This window comes from Pagrus pagrus (genome assembly GCF_965226575.1).
Source record: "Pagrus pagrus genome assembly, chromosome: 10".
NCBI classification, from domain to species: domain Eukaryota; kingdom Metazoa; phylum Chordata; class Actinopteri; order Spariformes; family Sparidae; genus Pagrus; species Pagrus pagrus.
Genome location: NC_140194.1, coordinates 12,986,179 through 13,009,654, shown reverse-complemented (window position 1 = coordinate 13,009,654; position 23,476 = coordinate 12,986,179). Strand labels below are relative to the sequence as shown.

At 39.8% G+C, this 23,476-nt stretch overlaps 3 protein-coding genes across 3 annotated transcripts; 2 read left to right on the top strand and 1 right to left on the bottom strand.

The window, feature by feature from the left end:
• Positions 1 to 7: 7 nt before the first annotated feature.
• On the top strand, positions 8 to 6,474 carry gnb5a (guanine nucleotide binding protein (G protein), beta 5a). Its single transcript, XM_084363757.1, has 11 exons — positions 8 to 252; positions 815 to 951; positions 1,066 to 1,107; positions 3,169 to 3,245; positions 3,343 to 3,475; positions 3,802 to 3,945; positions 4,061 to 4,152; positions 4,858 to 4,906; positions 4,980 to 5,076; positions 5,176 to 5,342; positions 5,453 to 6,474. Exons 1-11 carry the CDS (start codon positions 117 to 119, stop codon positions 5,462 to 5,464), a joined length of 1,086 nt encoding a protein of 361 aa, XP_084219883.1. The 5' UTR covers positions 8 to 116; the 3' UTR covers positions 5,465 to 6,474.
• Positions 6,475 to 6,638: 164 nt separating this feature from the next.
• ap4e1 (adaptor related protein complex 4 subunit epsilon 1) lies at positions 6,639 to 18,366 on the top strand. The gene is made up of 21 exons (XM_084364648.1): positions 6,639 to 6,965; positions 7,681 to 7,752; positions 7,840 to 7,963; positions 8,189 to 8,262; positions 8,365 to 8,486; positions 8,607 to 8,766; positions 8,892 to 9,058; positions 9,150 to 9,223; positions 9,313 to 9,435; positions 9,536 to 9,645; positions 9,727 to 9,870; positions 10,741 to 10,849; positions 10,935 to 11,053; positions 11,736 to 12,038; positions 12,822 to 12,933; positions 13,022 to 13,160; positions 13,253 to 13,511; positions 14,437 to 14,982; positions 15,076 to 15,266; positions 15,350 to 15,510; positions 16,233 to 18,366. The coding sequence occupies exons 1-21, from the start codon at positions 6,825 to 6,827 to the stop codon at positions 16,391 to 16,393; spliced, it is 3,411 nt and encodes a 1,136-aa protein (XP_084220774.1). The 5' UTR covers positions 6,639 to 6,824; the 3' UTR covers positions 16,394 to 18,366.
• An 84-nt stretch (positions 18,367 to 18,450) lies between these two features.
• On the bottom strand, positions 18,451 to 22,888 carry LOC311264086 (aromatase-like). The gene is made up of 10 exons (XM_084364651.1): positions 22,751 to 22,888; positions 22,117 to 22,451; positions 21,250 to 21,400; positions 21,018 to 21,172; positions 20,686 to 20,862; positions 20,482 to 20,596; positions 20,281 to 20,395; positions 20,038 to 20,200; positions 19,701 to 19,945; positions 18,451 to 19,618 (listed from the first exon to the last, which is right to left on the bottom strand). Exons 2-10 carry the CDS (start codon positions 22,268 to 22,270, stop codon positions 19,367 to 19,369), a joined length of 1,527 nt encoding a protein of 508 aa, XP_084220777.1. The 5' UTR covers positions 22,271 to 22,451; positions 22,751 to 22,888; the 3' UTR covers positions 18,451 to 19,366.
• Between the last annotated feature and the right edge of the window lie 588 nt (positions 22,889 to 23,476).

Genomic DNA, 23,476 nt, shown 5'->3' with positions numbered 1-23,476 from the left:
TCCTCTGGAAACTGGAGGAGCATCTTCTCCCCGTGACGTCATGACAGCGGCATCAGCTGTTAGCTCTGCTTTAAGCCTTTTCGCTGCCGATCGCTGCCTGCACAAAGGAAAAATATATGAGATCCCCTCTAATCCCTGAAATGGCGACACAGGAGGTACAGCTGAACGAGACTCTGGCCCACCTCAAAACGGAGTCGGAGACGCTGAAGTCGAAGCTGGAGGAGGAAAGAGCGAAGCTGCACGATGTCGAGCGTGAGTGCTGCTGAAAATGGAGAGGCCTCGATTCACCTCTGCATTCACACAGTGTGACTGGACAAGATCACCGCTAAATATCTCCGTTCGGTCGATTATATTTGAGCCAGAGTTCAGATTTGATTTTTTTTTTTTTTTTTTTCTACAGGGATGTGAATGTGCGGACGCTGATAATTGTCCCGACGTAGCCTCTGATTTGACAGGCGACTTTAAGCAGGCTGTTTGTTTGCCTCCCCATTTTACAGCCCAGTGCTTCCATCACCAATTCCTTCCATGTAGTGGTTTTGTCCAATCATGTCCCAGCAGTGTTGTGACTGTGGAGATTTTTGAGTAAAAATGATATTATATTATTTTTATTCAATTTGTAATATTTTATGGGACATGACCTAATAGAGGACAAGACAGGTAAGATTAATTCAGTATATTTCTACATTCAGCGTAGGCCTGCTGTGCTGCCGGCAATATTTACAAAGGGTGGAGGCCTGTGTGTAGCGTTTAATGTATTGTGTGTATATATATATATATATATTTATATATATAAATATTGTGTGTGTGTGTGCAGTACATCAGGTGGCAGAGAAGGTCGAGGGGCTGGGTCAGTTTGTCATGAAGACCCGGAGAACTCTGAAGGGACACGGCAACAAAGTTCTGTGTATGGACTGGTGTAAAGACAAGAGGAGGATCGTCAGCTCCTCACAGGTCACACACTACTTTTTTAATCCGCTTTAACTTTAAATTTATGCTTCACTACAGAGCCAGTTTATTATTCGATGCATTTTTTATGAAGCACTTATTTTTAATCTCTTGCTGCAGGATGGAAAAGTGATTGTATGGGATGCTTTCACCACCAACAAGGTAACTTCTGTTTTTCAGTATACAGATTGTTTATAAGAGTGATGCTATATTAGCATTTCCCATTCTCTTTCCCATTTAACCCATTCCTATTGCATACTTTTATGTATGGAGTCATAGGAGTGCCATAAAAGCAAATAAATGTGACTGCACCCAACCCAATCAACCAGAATCTAGTTTCTGCAAAAATGTATATTTCCTTATGTTGCAACTTTACATTTCTTTTGGCTAAATATAAAATTTTATCTGTTGACGTTGCTCTGCTTATCTTCCAGTTAGGTTTAGGCACAAAATCCACTTGGCTTGCGTTTGGAAAAGATCATGTTTTGGCTTAAAATACCTGTTTTTGTCACCACAAACACGGCTTGAGATGTCCCTACTTGCCATACAAATATCGTGTTTTTTGTCATCACAAACACGGCTGGAAATCATCCAGTGGAGCCACGTTTCCAAATGTTTAAAAGCCTGGTCGCTCATCAAAAATATTCAGGGGCGGTTTCACACGCAGTCTCGAACTGTGGTCATTGGCTTCTCGCCTGTCTTACCTCGCGATACAAAAGTCTGGTAATAAACATGTAGTGTACGGCATGCTATGACATGTACAAATATAAACATATCAGTTATTTGCAGAAACTATGACTGCCAAAATGTTTTCCTGCCGACTGAGCCGTACAGATATTTATATATATTTTAACATATTTGTCTCAACATCTTTAACTAAATTCCAAATCAATGGTTCCCAACCTTTGTACCGTTTTGGCTTTTGACCCTTAAAAATAAAGGGATTTTATTAGGCCTGATAAAATTATAATTAGTATGTAGTGTTTGGCATTTATTTATTTATGTATATTTATTTTATGTATTTTGTCAGATGTATTTTTACAGTTATATTTTTGAAACTCTTGGAAGGTTTGCAGATCTGGTTTTGGTATAGACACAAAAACACTTGGTTAGGGTTCACAAAATATCCTGATTTGGGTTAAAAAATGATTAGTCTCATGAAATCCTATGCAGCTCTGAGGTCAGCATGTAGACATGACTCTAAATCCAAGTCATGACTTTAACAAAGATGCAAATAACAACGAATATATGTGTGTGAGACAGAAAAATGTTAATGTTAGTGCAATAAGTAATTTACAAGAAGAAGAAGAAGAAGAAGAAGAAGTAAGATTTTACACATATTGTCAATGTAAAGTAAATTCAAGTCAATTTTAATCATATAGACAAATATCCCAAAATAAATTTGCCTAAGCAAAAGGCACCCTCTAATCTTTAGACCCTCCATTCAGATCAGGAATAACTCCCCCAAAATAGCCTTTAATGAGGAAAAAATGATGTATGTGTATATATAGATTCCAAAATGTTTTTTAATATCATTAGCTCACATAAACTGGCACAGAGTGCTCGTAAAATATTATAAATGTTTCCAGGAGTTGCCATTTGACAGAAAAACCATTACCGATATTTTCACTTTCCCCAATATCATGTTGAAAATTGAATCTGTGAGGATAATAGGTCGGAGGAAGCATAGAGGATTTCCACATTAACAGGATATCTACAGTACAGTACACTATGACACAAAGGATGCTGATCCCTTTATGGAGATTTGATTAAATATTTGAAGATTGACTACATGATGTCTAAAAATATAAAGCTTGGTTGGCTTTTAAAGTTCAAAAAACAAAAAATCCAGGCACTCTTCTGGCAAAAAGGCTATAAAGCCTTTATTCAGATGGATATTTCATGCTAAAGTTTTTAAAAACAGTGACAATGCATGTTAAAAATTAGCTGAGTAGCAACTCATAGCCTTTGAAGAAGGCTGTTTGTGCCGCTTGATTTTTCTTTTTTTTCATTTCTGTGTTCATCACATTTTGTTTGAACTTCCGAGCACTGCAGACTTTTTATTTTTGGCTTTTTAAAGTGTCTGATTTGGGACAAACTGTAACACCACTGATGTCTTAACAGCTTGAAGCCTTCCGTCCTGCTCTAATTATGCCTAATGAATTTGATTCATCTCACTGTTCCGGTGCAGCTCATGCAGCTTTGTCTTTTGATGTTTATTAGGAGCATGCTGTGACAATGCCGTGCACCTGGGTGATGGCCTGCGCCTACGCTCCCTCCGGCTGCGCTGTAGCTTGTGGGTGAGTCTCTTCCTACCAGTGATGATGAGCCAACCGGGGTGTTTTATCTGTATGGTTTTCACTCTTTTCGGTAAACTGGGGTTGTTTTCTGTCACAGGGGCCTGGACAACAAATGCTCTGTGTATCCTCTGTCTCTGGACAAGAATGAGAACTTGGCTGCCAAGAAGAAGTCAGTGGCCATGCACACAAACTACCTGTCTGCTTGCAGCTTCACCAACTCGGACATGCAGGTGAGAATATCCAACGCACCCATAAAACATCCACAAAAACACCAAAAGCAACTAAGTAAAATGTTTACAGAGATAGTAGTTTTGTGTTTCATGCTTTCCTACTGCTTTTCTATTCATCCACAGTTTCTCTCTCATTATTAATCAGAAATCACTGCTCTGCACATTCCAAGGAAAAGAGCCTTGTTAATAATTCACAGCAGCTCCTGGTTTGACATCCTGGTCACATGATGTTTCAAAGACAATCCATTTATAGCTGCTAGCCCATTTTTTTACTAAACTTCAGAACAACCGTTAATCTTCCTCCTCGTCGTCTGCTTGCGTTAAAGATCCTGACGTCAAGCGGGGATGGGACGTGTGCATTATGGGATGTGGAGAGTGGGCAGCTGTTGCAGAGTTTCCATGGACACGCGGCAGACGTGCTCTGTCTGGACCTGGCCCCCTCTGAGACTGGAAACACGTTTGTTTCAGGGGTGAGGACACCTCATCCTCCTCCTCCTCCTCCTCCTCCTTTGTTATGACTACAACCTATGATTATTAAACTTCACAGAATTATTATTTATTTTGCATTGTTCTTTGTTATTGCAGGGCTGTGATAAGAAGGCCAATGTGTGGGACATGCGTTCCGGACAGTGTATTCAGTCCTTTGAAACTCATGAATCAGACATTAATAGTGTGCGGTAAGTGACTGATCAGTTATGTAGAGATAATATGTTTGTATTCATGATTAAGTGGGAAAAATATAACATTTGAAATCTTCCATGTGGAAAAATGTGTATGTGTTCTAACGGTTTTCACATTATTCTAACAGCCTATGTTTTTTTTAAAAGAAAAATTAGACCATCAAGGAGAATATCTGTGTTATCTTGCTTTAAGTTGATTAATTCTCAGCCACATGTCTGTTTTTATATTAACATCGGGAGTTGCTAAAAGTTAGATATGTTGAAATCTTTCTTGCCCATCGACAGGATACCCACTCTATGTTTCCTTCTCTCTCTCATGAGCCACTTGCACACCAGCCGAAGGATGATCCAGTTTTCTAACAATCACTGAAAAATGAACACTTAACACTTATTATATATACATATATAATATATAAATGTTATGTGATATATATGTGATATATATAACAAGTGTTTTTTTTTTTCAAACTCCTTTACATTGATGTCATAAGCAGTTACAGAGAAAAAAATCAGACTGTAACCTTTCAAAAGAGCCAAAAAAAAAAAACACCCATGCCTGTACCAAATGGTTCAACAACAGCTTTGAATTTACTTTGGGCTAGACTGGGAGAGGTGTTTCAGGATAATTTTACAGACAATTTCAGGACTGGTAAGCGAATAATTCAGTCCTAACAGTTGCTGTCTGTTTCGTTTTTTTAATAGATACTACCCCAGTGGAGATGCGTTTGCATCTGGCTCAGATGATGCTACAGTAAGTTATTAGATATTTTTGACATTCAAAGTGAATTTGAAAACCAAGTTTCAAACGCTGACCTTTGTTACAGTGCCGCCTGTATGACTTGAGGGCAGACAGAGAAGTGGCCATTTATTCCAAAGACAGCATCATATTTGGGGTCTCCAGTGTGGATTTCTCTCTCAGTGGTAAGAAATAAACACTTTAAACACGTAGCAGTTAATTACCTTTATTACACTATTTTAGAGCATATTGTTAAAGCATTTATGATTTTTGTAAACTTTCAGGGCGGCTACTGTTTGGAGGCTACAACGACTACACCATAAATGTTTGGGATGTTCTCAAAGGAACACGGGTCTCTATTCTGTTCGGACATGAGAACCGTGTCAGTACACTGCGCGTTTCCCCTGATGGGACGGCCTTCAGCACAGGTTCCTGGGACCACACTCTTCGGGTATGAGATGACTGTTATTTTTTGTCAGATCTGACAACTTTGCAGCCTGGAGTGACCTTTCTGGTGACATCTTGTAATATATGCTGTTTCTTTTTTTATTTTATTTACAGATCTGGGCTTAAGGATGAGGACACAGAGGATGAAATGGTAGACAGACTTACTGAAGACACACCGATGTTTCTGTTTGCTAAAGTACAATCACAGAGATAGAGACTCAGTTTTGGTTGTACATAGAGCATATCAATAGCATTGTATATACTCAAGTCTCATGGCCAGGGTAGATTTACATATTTCAAAGAATAATTAAACCAAACGGCACGCTTGTATTACAGTATGATTGAGAGAGTATTGCACAGAAGTACTTATGGTTACAACTTAAAAATGTAAAATGTATATTGCAGAAAATAACATTGGTAGTGACTAGCGTCAGTCTAGGATAGAAGTGACACAAAGTGATGTATTGTATGTGCCCACATAAAGGACATTACTTGTTTATTTATTTGTTTTTTTGCACAAAAAAATATGGAAGAATGCCGTCTGTGGAAGCAAACTGGATATAAGGAAAAAAAGTACATCTGCAGGAGAAGCAGTAAGGTTTATATTTTAGTCTCAACTTCTGAATGAAAATAATATTAGGTATGATGGAGCATTGGCATAAAATATAATCAACAAAAGAAGATGGAGACAGCAAATGTGTGTACTTTTAATTTCACACCCTGTGCACCCAACAAGCCTCCTCTATCCCTAACAGCAACCCACCTGCCAATAGTATTCTAACGTAAAGAAGCACATTTAGGGTTAACCTAAAAAACACGATGTTGACCTTCCATCTTTATGATTTTGAAACATGGTTTACCTCTCATTTTTGTTTGTTTCCAGCTGTGGAAGCCACCATGTACACATTCAGTCACTGCAGACACCCTGAACCTGTGGTCCCCCACTAGATATATAAATGCAAATATATAAAAACATGTTTAAAGTGGTCAGAATGTACTCCTTTTCATGCAGTTGTCCAATGGCTGTAATTTCATATTTACTGTAATTATTTTATTGTAGTTTAGTGTACAGTTATAAAATGGACTGTTTATCAAAGCATTACAAACATAAAAAATAAACTGAGTTTTGAATATCATAGCCTTTTAATTGTTGTTCTTTACCTTTTCTGGTTGTTTTACAGTTATTTCCCTGTCAGCATACAGAGCTGTTGAGACCTGTCTGCTTCTGTTTTTGATTAAGGCTTCTAATAAAGTTATTCAAACACAGGCGGAAGTGACATCATCAACGAGCCTCGGTCAGTCTGCTGAATCAAAACAATGGCCGACTGGCAGGCTAGCATTTCACCTCTTGTGATCTATTTAAGTGTTTAACAGACGACTTTCACTGACTGTGTGTGATGAACTCTCACTGGGATGGATAGATGAGTTAATAAGTGGCTTTTGAAAGGAAACGTTCAGCTGCCAAGCCGCGCTTCTCGCTGCCAAAATGAGCGATGTTGTGGAGAAGACCCTGACAGCTCTGCCGAGCCTCCTGTCTTTAGACTCTCAGCCTGGATCTGCAAAACTGTCCTCCACCTCAAAACTAGGAAACCTCATCAGAGGGATCACTGAGCTGACGTCCAAACATGTAAGTCTGTCTTTAAAAACTCAGGTGACGTAAGAGTCAGTTGTTGATGATATGCTCTGACGTTAGCTTGCTAAGCTGCCCATGCTAACTCAAAAGAAGGTGTGTTTATAGTATGTTTTAACCCACTTGCTATATACTCAGTACTCCGCACAATACTGTGATTAGTTTTTGACTGATTTACTGACACTCTCTCGTTTTTACTATGTTATTATCATGTGGTAATACAGGTGAAATCAGAGATGTGACCATTTTGAAAACTTATCCATGTTGGTGCGTTTATGTGCTTGTGATAACCTCAGACATTTGAGATTTACAATCTACATTCACAAACTGCGTTGCATGGAGGTTAAACCTGCTCTTAAGACAATTCTCATGTCCTTGATGTTGTAATATACCACAGACACGTGAATGCATCAGAAATGTGTTATGGCATCAGCTACAGCTGATGTTCACTGGGATGAGAACCATCTCAGAAAATATCACAGAATATGGTGTTACACACACAGTATACTGGTATTACGACTAATACACACTCTCTCCTTGAAATAATTGGTGAAAGCCGTACCTGGAAGGACTTTTCTCTTAGATCCTGAAATGTAGTTTGTGTGTATGCTCTTTCAACACAACATGATCATTAACAGCAAACAGAGCATGGTAGTGGCAGTCTTAGCTGTCTCAGTGTTTGATCTTCCCTGAATGTGTTTCCCTTTTTCAGGAGGAGGAAAAACTTATTCAACAGGAACTAGCATCTATCAAAGAACAGGTGTCCTCCCCCAACACCTCCATGGTATGATTCTCCTGATTGCATAAGAAACCAGATTATTTAAATAGACCCAGTGATGCCATAAATTATTGTTTTGTTTACTTTCTTCAGAGGCAGATGAAGGAGTTGATGGTGAGAGCGATCTACTGTGAGATGCTCGGTTATGAGGCTTCATTCAGCTACATTCATGCCATCAAACTGGCTCAACAAGGCGCTGCTCTGGAGAAAAGAGTTGGTGTGTTCTTTTGTAATTATTTAGAAAAGCTTACTCATTCCTCGGCATCCTCACCAAATGGTTCTGCAATACTCATTTCCAACAGATGGTGCACGATTAGATATGTGATTATTTTGAGAAACTTTCTTCATTTGTCATCACAACAACTTTATTGAACTATGAAACAGCTTCACTCCATTTTCCTGCACTGCTTCGAACAAACAAAACTTTGTGCGTGATTTGCAGGTTATCTCGCTGTGTCTTTGTTTCTGAACGAAAGTCATGAGCTGCTTCTTCTCCTTGTAAACACTGTATTAAAGGTGGGTGTTCATTTTTTTTTTTACAGCATTTGTTTTTTTTTTACAGCATTTGTCATCTGGTGCCTGAAGAAGGGGTGTTGATGTATTTTATGTTTTTTACAGGATCTTCAGAGCACAAACCTCATTGAAGTGTGCATGGCTTTAACTGTCGTAAGCCAAATGTTCCCCAAAGACATGATTCCTGCAATCCTTCCTCTAGTTGAAGAGAAACTTAATCACCCAAAGTAGGAAATGCTCTTTGCCTTCCTAGTCTGATTATGTCCACTCAAGGATGTTTATAGAAGAGAATGGAAAATCTGCTTGAATGTTAGGATTTATAACGGTGTTTTCTCGCTCATTTATAGAGAAATCATTCGCCGAAAAGCAGTCCTGGCACTGTATAAATTCTACTTAATCGCACCAAATCAAGTTCAACACATCCACAACAAGTTTCGCAAAGCTCTGTGTGACAAAGATCCTGGTGTCATGACCGCTTCACTACACATCTACGTACAGATGATCCAGGTAATTACTTATCAGGTTGTGACAGTAACTGCATTCATTGACAAAACATCATACAGCCCATCATCTTTGTTTGACTTACTGTGGTGTAATCAAGTCATATCACATTTTTTTATTATTTGTTACAGGAGAAGCCAGAGGCTTATAAGGACCTGACGGCAAGTTTTGTCACCATACTGAAACAAGTGGTGGGAGGAAAACTGCCCATGGATTTTAACTATCATAGTGTCCCTGCTCCATGGCTGCAGATTCAGCTCCTCAGAATTCTGTCTTTACTTGGGAAAAATGACCAGAGGTAATTAATGCTTATTTTGTCCGCCAGTGTCGTGTGGTATTGTTCTGTACTCAAGTCCTTGCAAGTTGTGAGACTGTACTTTGTTTGACAGTACAAGTGAGATCATGTATGAAGTCCTTGACGAGTCTTTACGAAGAGCAGAGATGAATCATAACATCACCTATGGTATGTCAAATTTAAATTTTTTTGTAAATGTGCCCGTTTGAAATCATTTAAGCACTTCAGTAATTGAACTCTCTCTTTTTTTAATCCAGCAATATTATACGAATGTGTAAAATGTATTTACACAATTCATCCCAAGTCTGATCTTTTGGAAAAAGCTGCAAAGTGCATCGGCAACTTTGTTCTCTCGCCAAAGATTAATCTCAAATATCTTGGTAAGATAAAAGAAACCTTTGATTTAAATCATTTTTTCCACTGAGCATCAAGATTTTAGATATTCACTGTGATAAACTGATCAATATGGTGTCACTGTAGGCTTGAAAGCCCTCACCTACGTGGTCCAGCAGGATCCTAAACTGGCCCTGCAGCATCAGATGACCATCATAGAATGTCTCGATCATCCAGACCTCATCATCAAGCGTGAGGTGAGGCCGACTCTGGTGTAGGCTGGATTCTGAAATGTGTTTTTTCAGCATTATGGAGCTTTTTATTCTGTTTTCTTGTAGACACTGGAGTTGCTCTTTCGCATCACTAATGCCCAGAATGTCACAGTCATTGTTGAGAAGATGCTGGATTTTCTGCGCATCAGTGAAGACGACTACACTACCATTGACCTGGTGGGGAAGGTGGCAGAACTGGCAGAAAAATATCCTTCCGAGTTTGTTGATCATACTCCAAACAGGAGACAGCCCTCTATGTTAAATGTATACCAGGAACATAGTCACAAACTGAGTGCTTACTGGAGTTGCTTCACTGTTCTGAGAAGCAAATCACACTTCGCCTCATCTCGTATATCATTCTGAATGTCTTTCAACGCAGTTCTTATGACAATGACTGATGATTAATTATAGTGTACAGTATAACTTTAAAATGTTGGCATCTTAGTACATTTCTTGAAACCTACTGTCCCTCTTTGCTTAAGCTTTTCACTGGACTTAAACACACAGACCAGACTGGCAATTATCAAGCCCTCAAAAACCAAGATACATTTTGTTTTATAAGATTGGAAGCTGGCAGTCTTAGAGAACAAGACCATTGGTTATTCTAACAAATAAAAGATTGACAAACTCTGCTGTCTTTGAAGTTGAATTAACTTAACTTTTCTCCAATGAACACATATTTGATTAAGGACAAAGTCAGCGAAACCCGTGAGAAAGCGTGTTCTGGGACACTATTTTTATCAGTGGAACATTAAGACATCTATGACTCACGTCATTAGTCACCAGTGTAAGTCTCATGACTTATACTAGTGGGTCAAGGCCTAAATGATAACTTATCATCTGTAACTGTGTTTAAGCCTGGTGAGCTGAAGCTGAGCCTCTCACATTCTCCACACTGAAGCTACTGGTGAAGCTGAACTAAACATGTCATTTAAGAGACCAGTGTGTAGCATATAATATTCAGTTTCTGCGGGTAAACCCCCTTAAATCCACAGACTGGACCTTTAAATTATTTCTGAATTTTAAAACCAGAAATCCAAACACTGTTTTGTTTTTTTTCCTATAAACCTTCATACATATGCCCCAGACAATGAGTGGTTCATTGAGACCATGAACACGGTGTTTTCAGTGGGTGGAGACATGATGCAGCCTGACATCCCAAACAGTTTCCTTAAACTGCTGTCTGAGGGTGAGATAACCACACACTCAATTTATTCTCTATTTATTCTCTAATTTATTTTGATTGATTGGCTAATTTCTCATTAATGGCTCAGGGTTTGACAGCGTGGAGGAAGACAGGAAGTTGAGGCTGTTTGCTGTGGATTCATATGTTTCTCTGCTGCAAGGAGAGCCTGATAAACTGCCACAGCGCTTCCTCCAAGTCATCAGCTGGGTGAGTGCTGTTAAAACAATGAACATTATTTGTATAATTCTTCTGTAATTGCATGGACACGAAGCAGAAGAAGAAAAGGGAACACAAAGTTTGGTTTAAAGCATGCATTACCATTTACTTTACAATAAGCAAGCATTAAAAACAACAGTAAGTATAAGAGGAGATGAAAATACAAATGCATTACAATGGACATTAGGAAGGGGGCGCCCTCGGAGCACATCTGGTAGAGCGTCCTCAGCAGTGGCCCTTAGCTGCATTTAATTCCCTCTCTCCCTTCCCCATCTCCTGTCAAACTGACAATATCAGTTTACAAGATCATGAAGACTAAGTTGGCCTGATTTCTTCAGGTACGTCATTCAAATCATAGTTTGTAATTCAGACAACAAAAGCAGTCATGCTGGTGCATCTCCTGATGTCAATTTGATATAAATGTGGCGGCCTAAATATCCAAGATGGAGACACATGAGTTAATTTAACACACAAAGTTCACAGTTGTTGAAACGAAATGAGGTGCTAACATGAAATTATATTTTCTAAATCTTTGACAGATAAAGATATTTCATCTCCGTACTCCTCTACCTCACCTTTGAAATGTATCTTCCTTCATAATAGGCAACATACTATGCAGCGACATTCTCTGTATTATTGAACTGATGTTTTGCCCCGTTGCTGCCATGTACAGGTCCTTGGTGAATACTCCTATTTGAAGGAGGAACTTCAACCAACCGCAGTCCTGAGGCTGCTGGCCAAACTGTTGGACATGAAGAACACCAGCAGTGAAACAAAGAGCTGGATCCTCATGGCGATGACCAAGCTCTGTGATGGTGAGGCAGGTGTTTCTGTGGCTCAGGAGGTTTCTGAAACATACAGCAGCTCCTTGGACACAGTGCTGAGGCAGAGGGCTCATGAGCTGCAGTACCTCAGCCAAAATCCTGAGCTACGAACCAGGGTGCTACCTCGAGACGCCGGCCTGGAACCCCTGGAGGTAACATACAACCATTCAGGGCTGCACAGTTACAGTAACGATGTTTAAGTGAACGGTATTAAGTCATTGTAATGCTGCAGTGGTGTATTGAAAACATGGGAACTTTTAGTTTGACTTTGCGGTCAGAATTTGGTTTAAGATGCCAAAAACAATAAAACGGAAACAGATTTAGCTCTTGGAACCACAGCAGATGATGTCACTTTGTGGTTTCTCCTCTCTCACATTATCTGATGTTTGGAAACAAAACCTGCAGACACTTGTCCTCGGTGACACACAGTTGGTTAGATCAAAGACAGTAATCATCAAAATAATGGGGATCATAAATTTGTTTGTAGTGAAAGCAACTGTTTTAACATGTCTCGATTAGTCTGTTGGGTTGGGTTTACCACAGAAGTCCATTCAGTAACAGACACAGTTTCAGTCAGAGAGAACAAGAGTAATATCCTAAACGAATACAAGTGCTAAAGCCAAGAATGGCTGTGCTTGCACTTACTGTTTTAATGCCATTATCTCAAGATCACAAGTTTACTTTTTTAAGGATATATTAACCCTTTATCACAAAAAACAAGCTTTGTTAGAGAAATGAGAGATAGAGAAATAATTCACGTGATCTCGAGATTGCAGCATAAAAAAATAATTGTGAGCATGCCTGAGATATATTTGCAAGCACTCACCTTAAACATCTTAAGTTTGCAAGTCCTGTAGAACTTTTGCCAATCTTCAATCCATCTTCTCACCACCGTTAAGGGAGAAGTTCAAACTTGCAGTTGTTGTTGGTTTTAGGTGGATTCCTCTCTGTCATTTCTTGATGGATTTGTGTCAGAGGCGTTGGCTGCTGGCGCTGCTCCATACAAGCCTCCTCATCAAAGGCAGGAGGAACTAGCTCAGGGAAAAGGTAGGATCCATTAATCCATTAAAGTTCTCAAACGGTTTGGCAGCACTGCCTTGTATTGGTTTGTTCTTGACTGTGATGTGTGCTGCAGCGTTGAGCCTGGAGCCATACGGCCTGTCCCTGCCTATCAGCATGTCCTCCTGCAGCATTGCAGACAGACAGTCTCCTACACTGTTGTCCATCAGCTCTGGGCTGTCAGGCGATAGCACTGATCTCTCACTTAAAGGAGGGTATGTAGACACATGGTGAATGCTGCCTGAATTAAAACACTTTAAACACAAATGCATGTTTTTAGAACTCATTTTTTAAATTTTTGTTTCAGCTCTACAACTCTGAAGCTGGATGGTGTGAAGAGGGTGTGGGGGAAGGAGGGCTATCTGGTGCAGAGGGAATCTCTCGAGGAGGCAGCAGCTCAGGTAGAGGTTCCCAGTCCACTGCGGTCACCCAGCCAGCAGGGAGAGGCTGAGCGCTCACACAGCCAGACACCCGTTCCAATACCGACCCCTGAGCCTGAACAAGAGAAACAGCAGCTGGCCTCTTCACTGTTCGTCGGCCTGAGTTCCCACAGCTCTGTGTCACTGGTGAGCATTTCTGTTTGAGGTACAGCTGCGCGACATGAAGTAGAGGAGCAGGGTGTGACAATTGTTTCCGATGTTATAATTCCAATATGAGATTAAATAAAGCTTTCAGCACCTTCTTCTGGCAGCTGAAGTCATCCACTGTGAAGCAGCTGCAGACATGTTATATGAATTTGATAGTCCTGAGTGTTTTTTTTTTTGAATAAAGGAGCACTAAGGCTGCCAGTAACAACTATTTTCATTATTGATTAATCTGTCAATCTGCCTGGTCTATAAAATGTCAGAGAATTATGAAAAGTCTTTGAAGACAGAGCCAGAGGTGACATCTCCAAATAAGAGCTGCTCGATTAATCGATAGGTTGTCAACTATTAGTTATTATTATAAGTTATTCTCAATTTATTTTGACAATAGATTAATCATTTGCAGTAATTTTTTTTACAAAAAAAAAGTCAATATTCTCTTCCAGCTTCTTAAATGTGAATATTTTCTGGTTTCTTTCCTCGTCTATGAACGTAAACTGAATATCTTTGGTTTGTGGACAAAACAAGACATTTGACGATGACATCTTGGGCTGATTGACCTTTTTCATCATCGACTACACAAGAGAATAATCCCAGATTGATTGAAAATGATTTTTTTTTTACTTGCAGCTTTACTGCTTGTTATACCTGGTCAGAAGCCCAAATGCCAAAGATATTTATTTACATGTTAGATGAAGAAAAGCAGCAAATTCTCACAATTTAGATGCTGGACACTAAATGTTTCTCATCTTGGTTTGAAAATGACTAAAACATTAAATCAGTAATCAAAATAATTGATGAATGATGGTGATATTGCAGCCCTTTGCAATGTTTATTGTTCCACCTTCTAACAGTGATTCATTATGCCTTACTACAAATGCATCTGTGCGTCTTTTCCTTCAAACAGATGGGAAAATCAGAGCCGACACCCCAGAGATTCAGGAGAAAAGCCAAAAGCCCGAGCTCGTCCTCGGATGCCAGCGAGCGAATCTCCAACTCCCTCGTCTCTTCTACGAGCACAGTTGATAACTTGCTGTGTGACAACCTCCTTGACACCTCAGAGTTGGCCGTTTCTTCACCCTCACTGACATCCCAGCTCTCTCAGGGCCTCACTACTGCAAACGGCACCTGTGATGTACAGTTAACTGATAGTGACGTGAAGGGAAGTAGCCCCTCTCTTGTTAGGGATAATGGTGTTGCTGTAGCTGCTGATTCAACTCCACACAAAGACCTGGACAGGCCTAAAGACTTGTGTTTCAGTTCTCATCTTCCTCCAGAGCTTTCTGGACTGTCCCACTCTGAAATCACTCCTCTGTGCTCCGACCAAAGCCTGGATCTCTCAGTCTGTCAGGTGCAGAAAGAGGAGTATTTAGCGCTAGTTATTTTCATGTACAACTCCTCTTCCTCTGACATTCAACAGATACTACTTGAAGTTGATTCTGATGAACTTGAGGTACAGTAATTATTGAGCAGAAACTTATTCATGGCATCTTTTACTCTCAAATCACTCATATTAAAAGGTGTTTTCTTGTAATGTTCGTTTCAGGTGTCCTGTGTGTGTGACAGTGCCGTGCAGGAGGTGAGAAGCCTCAGTGTTGCAGTGTGTCAGTATTCTCTGACAGTGAAGAGGCCTTCAGTCCACGTTGAAGTGGTTGGGATGGTTTCGTACCAGTTGCCTGTTGGGACGCATCAGTCAGTGCAGTTCTCGTACAAACTGCCTCTAACCAGCTTCATCAGGTGAAATATCTTCTTCCTTTTACCCCAGGTATATCTGTGCAGGGACGATAGTTGCTGACTGTAATTTCACATGTTTCTTTTAGACCACTGACTGTGTCCACAGAGGAGTACGGGAAAATGTGGCTGGACTTCTCTAACGATACAAAGCAGAACCTGACGCTGATAAGTGATGGGCAGGAATCTCTCACAGCCACTCTGAACGTGCTGAAGAAGAAACTTCAGCTTCATGTCGTGGAAATCATAGGTGAAGGGACATTTGATTGCTAGACTAAAATGTCAAGGAAGGGAAATGCTTCTGTTCCACGAGAAAAATATACAAATACAAGAAATACATGGTTGACGAATAGTTATTTATACATGAATACATTCATCCAATGTGTCATGTCATATACTTACACATACACATACACATACACACATACACACACACACAATAGAACAATGTTTGTTTACAATAACTTCCAGGTAGCATCACACGCTAGCTTACACATAATTTAATTGTCTTTTTTCATGGTGTTATTTCCAAGTGCACTTCTGCTTCATCTAAAATGCATATAAATTACGCATTTTATCTGTTTATTTAATAGAGAATATTACACACATTTTTTATTACCTTGTTTATTGTTTATGTATAATGGAGAAGCAATGCAACTTATGTATGGAATATAGAGCATCAAACTAAAGCAGATATGCAGCCCCTGGTTAGTCTTTTAACATCTTTACAAATGTGTAAGTGTACACAGTCACAGTCTCAACTCAAGGCCCACACACTCACTGACTGTTAAGTCATTAGTTTTGTTTGGAAGGCCTCTCCCAGCATAATAGACTGTATGCATTTTAAAAACAGACATGCATACATATGTGAAAGTGCAGTGGTGTTTCAGTATTTGAACAATATGTTGACACCCTACACTTGTCATGTGTTTTACTTTATTAGTGAGTAACCTTCTTTATTTTTCCCTACAGGTATGGAAGGGATTGTAGCTTGCCGGCTCCTCCAGGATCAGCCATGTCTGATGCACTGTCGTGTGCATGCGGGAACACTGGCGGTGTGGCTGCGCTCTCCAGTCCCTGACCTGCCCGACTGCCTGATCTACCACTGTCAGAGAGCTTTACAGGAGCACTGAGCCCCGACTGCAATGCCTCCACAGACACCACTGAGCAACCCCACCACCTTACCCACGGAAGGTACACAGAGCAGTAGTGCAGAACAGGACAGGAGACAGTGCCGAGCATCTGATGTTGTGCTTTCTCATCTTTATATTAGAGTGGTTTACCATTTTTCTCTCTCTTCCGCTATACGATAAACAGTAGGATTTCTTTTCTCCATGAATCATTTGTTTTGAACTATTGAATTGGTGGACTCATTCTTAGGGTCACAATTGTTTGAAAGTCATGGCTGGAAAGAAGCTCGGGGCCGAGAGATTATGTTGTAGCATTCTGTGTGATGTTTCAGAAAAACACTTGTGTCTTAAAATGATGACAGGGCTCCGTGAGGACTTGAAAACTTGATTGAGAGTGAAATTAATACTACGTATGATATTCTCAGTATAAGGGGAGACTCATGAATCTCTCCAGTTATTTTTTGTGCGACCAGTTCTGCATCATTTTATGAAATCAACTTCATTTTCTAGGTTAGAACTAGGGCTGCATGATACTGGGAAAACTGACTTTGTGGTATTTACTCGCTGCGACAGTATCGGCTGGTAATGTTTTCACCTTGGGAGTCTGCGTGTTTCATCATGGCAAAAAGGGGGTCCTGGAGACACCTTTTGTACTGGCAACCGCAACAGAAGCAGTTTTTTTAAGTACTTTGCAAGGTGTTTATTTGTCTGTCTGTGGACAAGTTTTTGTCAGTGCCGTCACGTCACAACCGTGCAAGATGCAGACATTAAACTTTACCTTTAGTAATGAGTACTATCAGACAGACTTCTACTGTAGATTAATCATGGAAATTGAGAACTGTGCAAGTTTTCCTTTTGTATCAAGCAGCAAAGAAGTTAGTTTGCCTTTCACTCGACATCCTGCGCTGTGACTATTGAGCATGTGCACATTGTGATGTCGATGCTGAAACTATACATTGTGCAGCCCTACTTAGAACAATCATAACAGTGAAACTCATTTGGATTTTAGTCAGAAAAAAACATAAATGTTAATCTTCACTTTGCATCTTGAAGCATCTCATTTCTGTTATAAACTACTTTTTTCAATTATTTTCAAGCTCATCAATTCTGACTGAAGCAATACTGATTGAAATGAAAAGAATGTACCAAATTAATTGTTCATTATTGCTGGTATGAACTCGGACAAACCATTATAGGAGAATTTAAAGTTCACTAAACTCTTCAAGTAATATTCGGGGGAAAGCTGCTTTTCAAGAAACCTGCTCGTCTTCACTGCTGAAGTAAAAAGAAGTTTACATCCTGTTTGGATTATGCTGACATTAACCTCTGACTGCAGCAGTTACATGTATTTCTTACATCTACTGTATGATGAAAGTATTTTGTGTTAATGTATTAATGAGGATCTCACTCTGCGCTGTCCATGTTGCTCATTTGTCATCATGATGGAGAAGCATTTCAGTTTTCATGTCTTGCAGATGCTTCCTTCTTTCTGTGTGATTGATTATCTATGCACTCATGTGTCTGGTCCATCAGTTTGGGTGATTGGTGGATTTTAGTGGTCTTTGATTATTATATTTTTGTATCAATGCAGTATTAAAAACATATTTATTGGATTTATATTCTTACAGAAAATATTTTATATTCATTTCTCTGAAAGAAAAAAGAAATCCTCGTGCTTCATGTACTGTTTGATTGTGCTGTTTCAGGTTTGATTTGGCTCAGCCTGTTTTATTTAATTCAGCCTGAGGGAAAAGTTTACTTTTGCTCTTTTTTTTTTTTTTGCCTGTGTTCTGATTTGAAGCACAGCATGAAGCTAACAATGTGTCCAAATCTCAACTTTAACCCAACGCCTTATGTTCTAATGCCAAGGTGGCGTGTTTGATTTGTGCCTGTGGTACAGAGAAAATCATTGTTTCTTAGAGTGCCTGTCACTACATTCTGCTAACTTATGAATAAATTCAACACGTGTAAATTCACTGGGTTTTGACTCGATGATTATTCATGAAACAGATGTTGTGGTGTTGAACGACTTAAAGCACATTAGCTCAGTAAAGAAAGACTCTCTGCTGTTTTTTTTCTCTTGTGTGATATTAACTACATAGAAAACAACATTAGTGATGTTTGAGTTGTGCATTTCTATTCACTGAGACCCTAAAATGAAGTATTCTCAACTTCTGATCAAAAACCTTTTTGAAATACAGATTTAACATGAGAAAACAATATGAGATGGTAAGGCTAATGAGTTTTACCTCATACTAATGTATACAAAACTAATATATTACTTTTCCAGTATGTACTGAAAATATATATTGTTTTCATTAGTTTATAATCACCTGAAACTAACAATCTCGTGTTTTTGTTAAGAGCAGGTCCTCTTCCATGGACAGAAAATCAAGCTGCCATCTGCTCTGTGTCAACTTAAAGGAACAGTTCACCCCAAAATCAAGACTACATATTTATCCTTTTTACCTGTAGTTCTATTTATCCATCTAGATTGTGATCTTGAGATAAAGGCTGTAGAGATGTCTGCTTATCTAGAATATAATAGAACTAGATGATGCTCAGCTTGTGGTGCTAAAAGTGCCACAAAAAAAAAGTAAAAAAGTTCAACTGTGATGTCTCTTTCCAGAAATCTAGATGGATAAATAGCACTACAGGTCAGAGAAAAAATATGTATTTTAGATTTTGGGATGAACTGTCCCTTTAAACCCTAAACCATAGTCGGTAAATGTTGTCAAAGTTGGCAAAACATCCGCTGTAACATCTCAAATTTAGTGTTTACTTGATCTTTGAAAAAAAACAAAACCTAACAAATATAAAACAATGAAAATCCAGAATAAAAGAGTTTGTTTTTTTTCACATTTGTATAATCTCTATCAGAGAATATTAGCAGTTTGGTTGGCCCCTTCCCTTTATTGCTATATGCTTCAACATATTTATACTTGGTGGTTTCCACCAGGATGTCACCTCTGTGTCTCAGTGCTGACTGTGTGGACTTTGTGTCGTTCGAGGGATAAAGCGCATGGCCAGGCTGTGCTCGTCCTCCACGGGCTGCTGCGACAGGTTGTTGGTCTGCCTGATGCTGTTGAGGGTGCAGCCTTGGCGAGGACACACAGTGTAACGAGACAACAGAGTGACCAGGATGGCCTTCATCATCACCGCGGCGATGTGTTTGCCCACGCAGGAACGAGGCCCGCAGCCGAAGGGCTGGAAGAAACGACTGGGCACCTGGCAGACAGAGGAGGTAAAGACTCAGCTGTTGGTTTGTGTTTCTGGAGCCACATATTATTAGCCATTAGCCACAACTTACTGTTTTCTCAAAGTTCATCAGGCTGAACTCTTTGGGTTTTGGGAAGAATTCTTCTGTCTTATGCATGAGGCCAATGTTGAGAATGATGTTGGTTCCTTTTCTAATTTCAGTGCCTTCGATGATGTCATCCTTGAGAGCTTTCCGCATCGTGAAATCAACCACAGGATGAAACCTCATGGACTCATTGATGAAACTCTCCAGCACCCCCAGGCTTTGATAATCGATGTTTTCAGCCCCTTTTTCACCTGGTAAAGAAAATGCAGCATTTGTGGATTGTTGAAATAGTTTTATGTGTTACGGAGCAAAAGTGAGATTATTATTGCAAAAATGTACTTACTCAAGACCGTGTTCATCTCCTCCACTAGCCTCAGCTCTACATCTGGGTTTTGTTTCAGCAGCATCAGCATGAAGAAGAGGCTGATGGAAAGTGTGTCAGGGGCTGCGATCACCATCTCCAGCACACACTGCCTGACGTTGTCTGCTGAAAGCTCGCCGTGGCTCTGTTAAGAAACAGAATGTGAGTTTGCAGCAAACACATGACATCAACTCTGTGACATAAGTAGTTTAGATTAGGACAAACCTGAGCGAAGATAAGCTCTGTTGCAAAGTCAAGATCATCCTCCAACTTCTCAGACTCATTTATCATCTTTCTTTTAATGTCAAGAAGGCCCTCCATCACGTCTTGCAGCTCCTGGCTGTAGGCGCAAAAAGCAACAATAAACATTAAGTTGAGGAAATCACAAGACAAATGTTGAATTACTCTGATGTGTGAGGATCTTACGCTGCTCTCTTATGCTTGTTGTACAGCCATCCAATCTTAAAGAATATGTCAGGTTTTATTAAAACTGTCTGCCAGGTCTCAAAGTAGCTGTGGATTTTAACGAGCAAGTCCTTCTCTGAGTTACGAGGAACAAAAACAGAGTCAGGAGCTGCAGGCGTCTGGAATATTGGAACTGGAAATATCAACAGTGAAAATGCAGCTGACCGTTGAGCGGCACCCTGAGGAAAAGCCTGTTGGAGATGTCGACCACTATGGCTCTCAGCAGATTGAGAGAGTCCACATGTCCAGAGGGGTTGGTCATCTCCTGCAGACGGTCCAGGTGTTTGGCTGTGGAGCTCACACAGATTCCCACTGTCCTCTGGAGACCGGGGCCTGACAGAGCTGTGAAACAACCATTAAACTGTACAGTAACTCTCATACGGTGACGCAGTGTTAAAGCAGGGGTTGGACTTGTTTTTGTTGGCTTGTCAGAGTAGAGACATTGTGCAGAAAGAGAGGGGAAACAAGGCACCAGTCAGTGTAAGTTAATTGCTCACCTTTAGAAAAATACGTTCTCACTTTTTTCCACAGTTCAATGTCACTGTTGAAAATGATCCCCCTCCTTTCCATCCCAACGCACTCCAGCCCTGCTTTGCTCCCAAATCTGGCTGTATAGTGGGCGCTCCGCAGGACATGATACACTGCTGAGGACCTGCAGACAGAGCCAGGCTTTTACTTATTACGGATTCATGGGATAAACTGTGATCTGAAAGATCTTAAAAGACTTGCCCGCTCAGAATGATGGTCTCCTCGCCATTAATCCAGACCCTCACGATGCTGCCGTATTTGTTGTTGTAGTAGTTGCTCGCAGTTCCTATCCCAGTCCAGATGAATCTGCTGTAAGAGAGGATCGGGCCGAGTCCTGACATGAAGGAAGGACCTGGTGGAAAGAAACAGGTAATGATCAAAGACATAATAGATGGATAATAATGGAAGAAGGACTCAGCTCTTGTACTTAAGTAAAAGTAGCAATACCAAAGGGAAGAAATACTCTCTTACAAGTAAAAGTTAAAGTAATTCTTTTTTTCTTTTGCACAAAACATTTTTTTTTACTAAAAATTGTTCAGAATGGCCCGTTTCATAATACATGGATTATGATTATTGATTAATTAATATGTTCATCACTTTAATGTTGAAGTAAAGGTGGTTAGATATATAGTTTATCGGTCGGCTAGTTTCTTAATTTCCACCAAGGGATAAATAAAGTTTTAACTTATAACATCATTATTTATGTTTTGAATATATTTTGTATCATTGAACTCAATCCTCAAGCAGGTAGAAAGTCAAGTTTTTAATTAAATGTAAAGAAGTAAAAGTGACAAGTGACACAAGTTAAAGTAGCAGAAAATGTCAATTGTCAAGTAAAGTATAAGTAACTCACAATTGCATAGTAATTGTAATGTGATGCAGAAAAAAATACTTTGTCTCTAAATGATCTATCACTATTTACAGTACAAAACACTTAGAAAGAAACTCTTTAAAACAGTAATTTCTCATGTTTTTTTTATATTTCTCTCTGCTTTACACCTAAAGTCACTTGTACATGTGGATCTAACTATACAAGATACTGTACATGACAGAACAGAAGCTGAAGACCTGGTATATGTGACCGGTGTGTTCGGCTCCAGGTGGTGATGAGCAGCAGCAGCAGCAGCAGAAGAAGAAGAAGCAGGACGGTGCTGACATCAGACGCTGCATCAGCCACCGTGGGGCCGATGGTGAGTATCTCCAGCAGCATCATCGTGTTCATAACTCAGACGCTCCTGAGCAGGCTTTTAACCTGTGATCATAAAGCTCCTGCCTCCTTCAACCAACAGACAAATCAAACTCATCTGTTTGTTAAAACGAAAGGGAAGAACTTTATTCAGGGGGCAGCCTTCATTTTCATCCCTCGTAATGCTCTCGTCCTTCAGGGCTGGGAGGTAACTCAGCTACGGGACAATACAGACAAAATACACCCACGTGAAGCTTTATGATGAACTGTTTGCAACATGGTGGACATCTGATATCTCACGATGGTGAGCTCAAGTGTAGGTGACAGATTATTCCCTTATTTTGTGATGTTAATACAAAATTATTATCATACTCATAACATAAGATATTATTAGTACAGTGAATTTCAAAATAATTTTTCATCTTCAAAACATTAAAGCGGAGTCTTTAAGAGTCTCACTTTACTATTTAAAGCTTTTTAAAATGTTTCATTAGCAAATTATCAAAGAAATAATACTTGCGTCTCTTGGTCCTCCCCGCTCCTGACAAGTTAGAGTCCAGTTTGAAGAGATGCTGCGCTTCCTCCACTGGTTTTAAAGATGATCAACATTCTTCTACCAAATAAAACTCAGTCACTGATTCAAGAGTTTATAAATCCTCCGCTGAGCCTTCACTTTACCGGTTGCTTAGAAACATTCCCACTTTGGGGTTACAAGTACCATTATATGGCAGGCCAGATGACAGGGCCTGTCTAAAGCACAAAGCAGCTTAAAAAAGGACAGAAAAGTGTTTTTATTCATAAGTATGCAAAACCTGCAGGTCTTTCATTGGTTGTACTTTGCATCATTTTTTTTCGGGCTTACTTCATGCTTAGCTTTGTTCAGAAGAAAGAAACCTCTCCTTTCCAATTCATGAACCGAGGGGGTGTTTTCAAGTCCAAATTAATCCGCTGGGTCAGGCTGACCTGTGTCAAAGGGAGCAGGGATTTACCCAGCAGATCAAGAAAGGCAAGAGAGGGAAAAGAGATAATCTCATCTTTATAATTAAAAGTCTTAAAAATGTCAATTTCAAATGGGTGAGAGTGCTTCAATACTTGGAAAAAAGAGCATGGGTGCAAAATTAAAAAGGGCAAACAGTGTAAATGCAGAGGTTGTGTGCTTATAATGAGCTGTCTTTCAAGCTCAGCACGGATGAATAGCTGGTGTGCTGTTGTTCAAGATGTTGGCCTCACATGTCGGGGTTT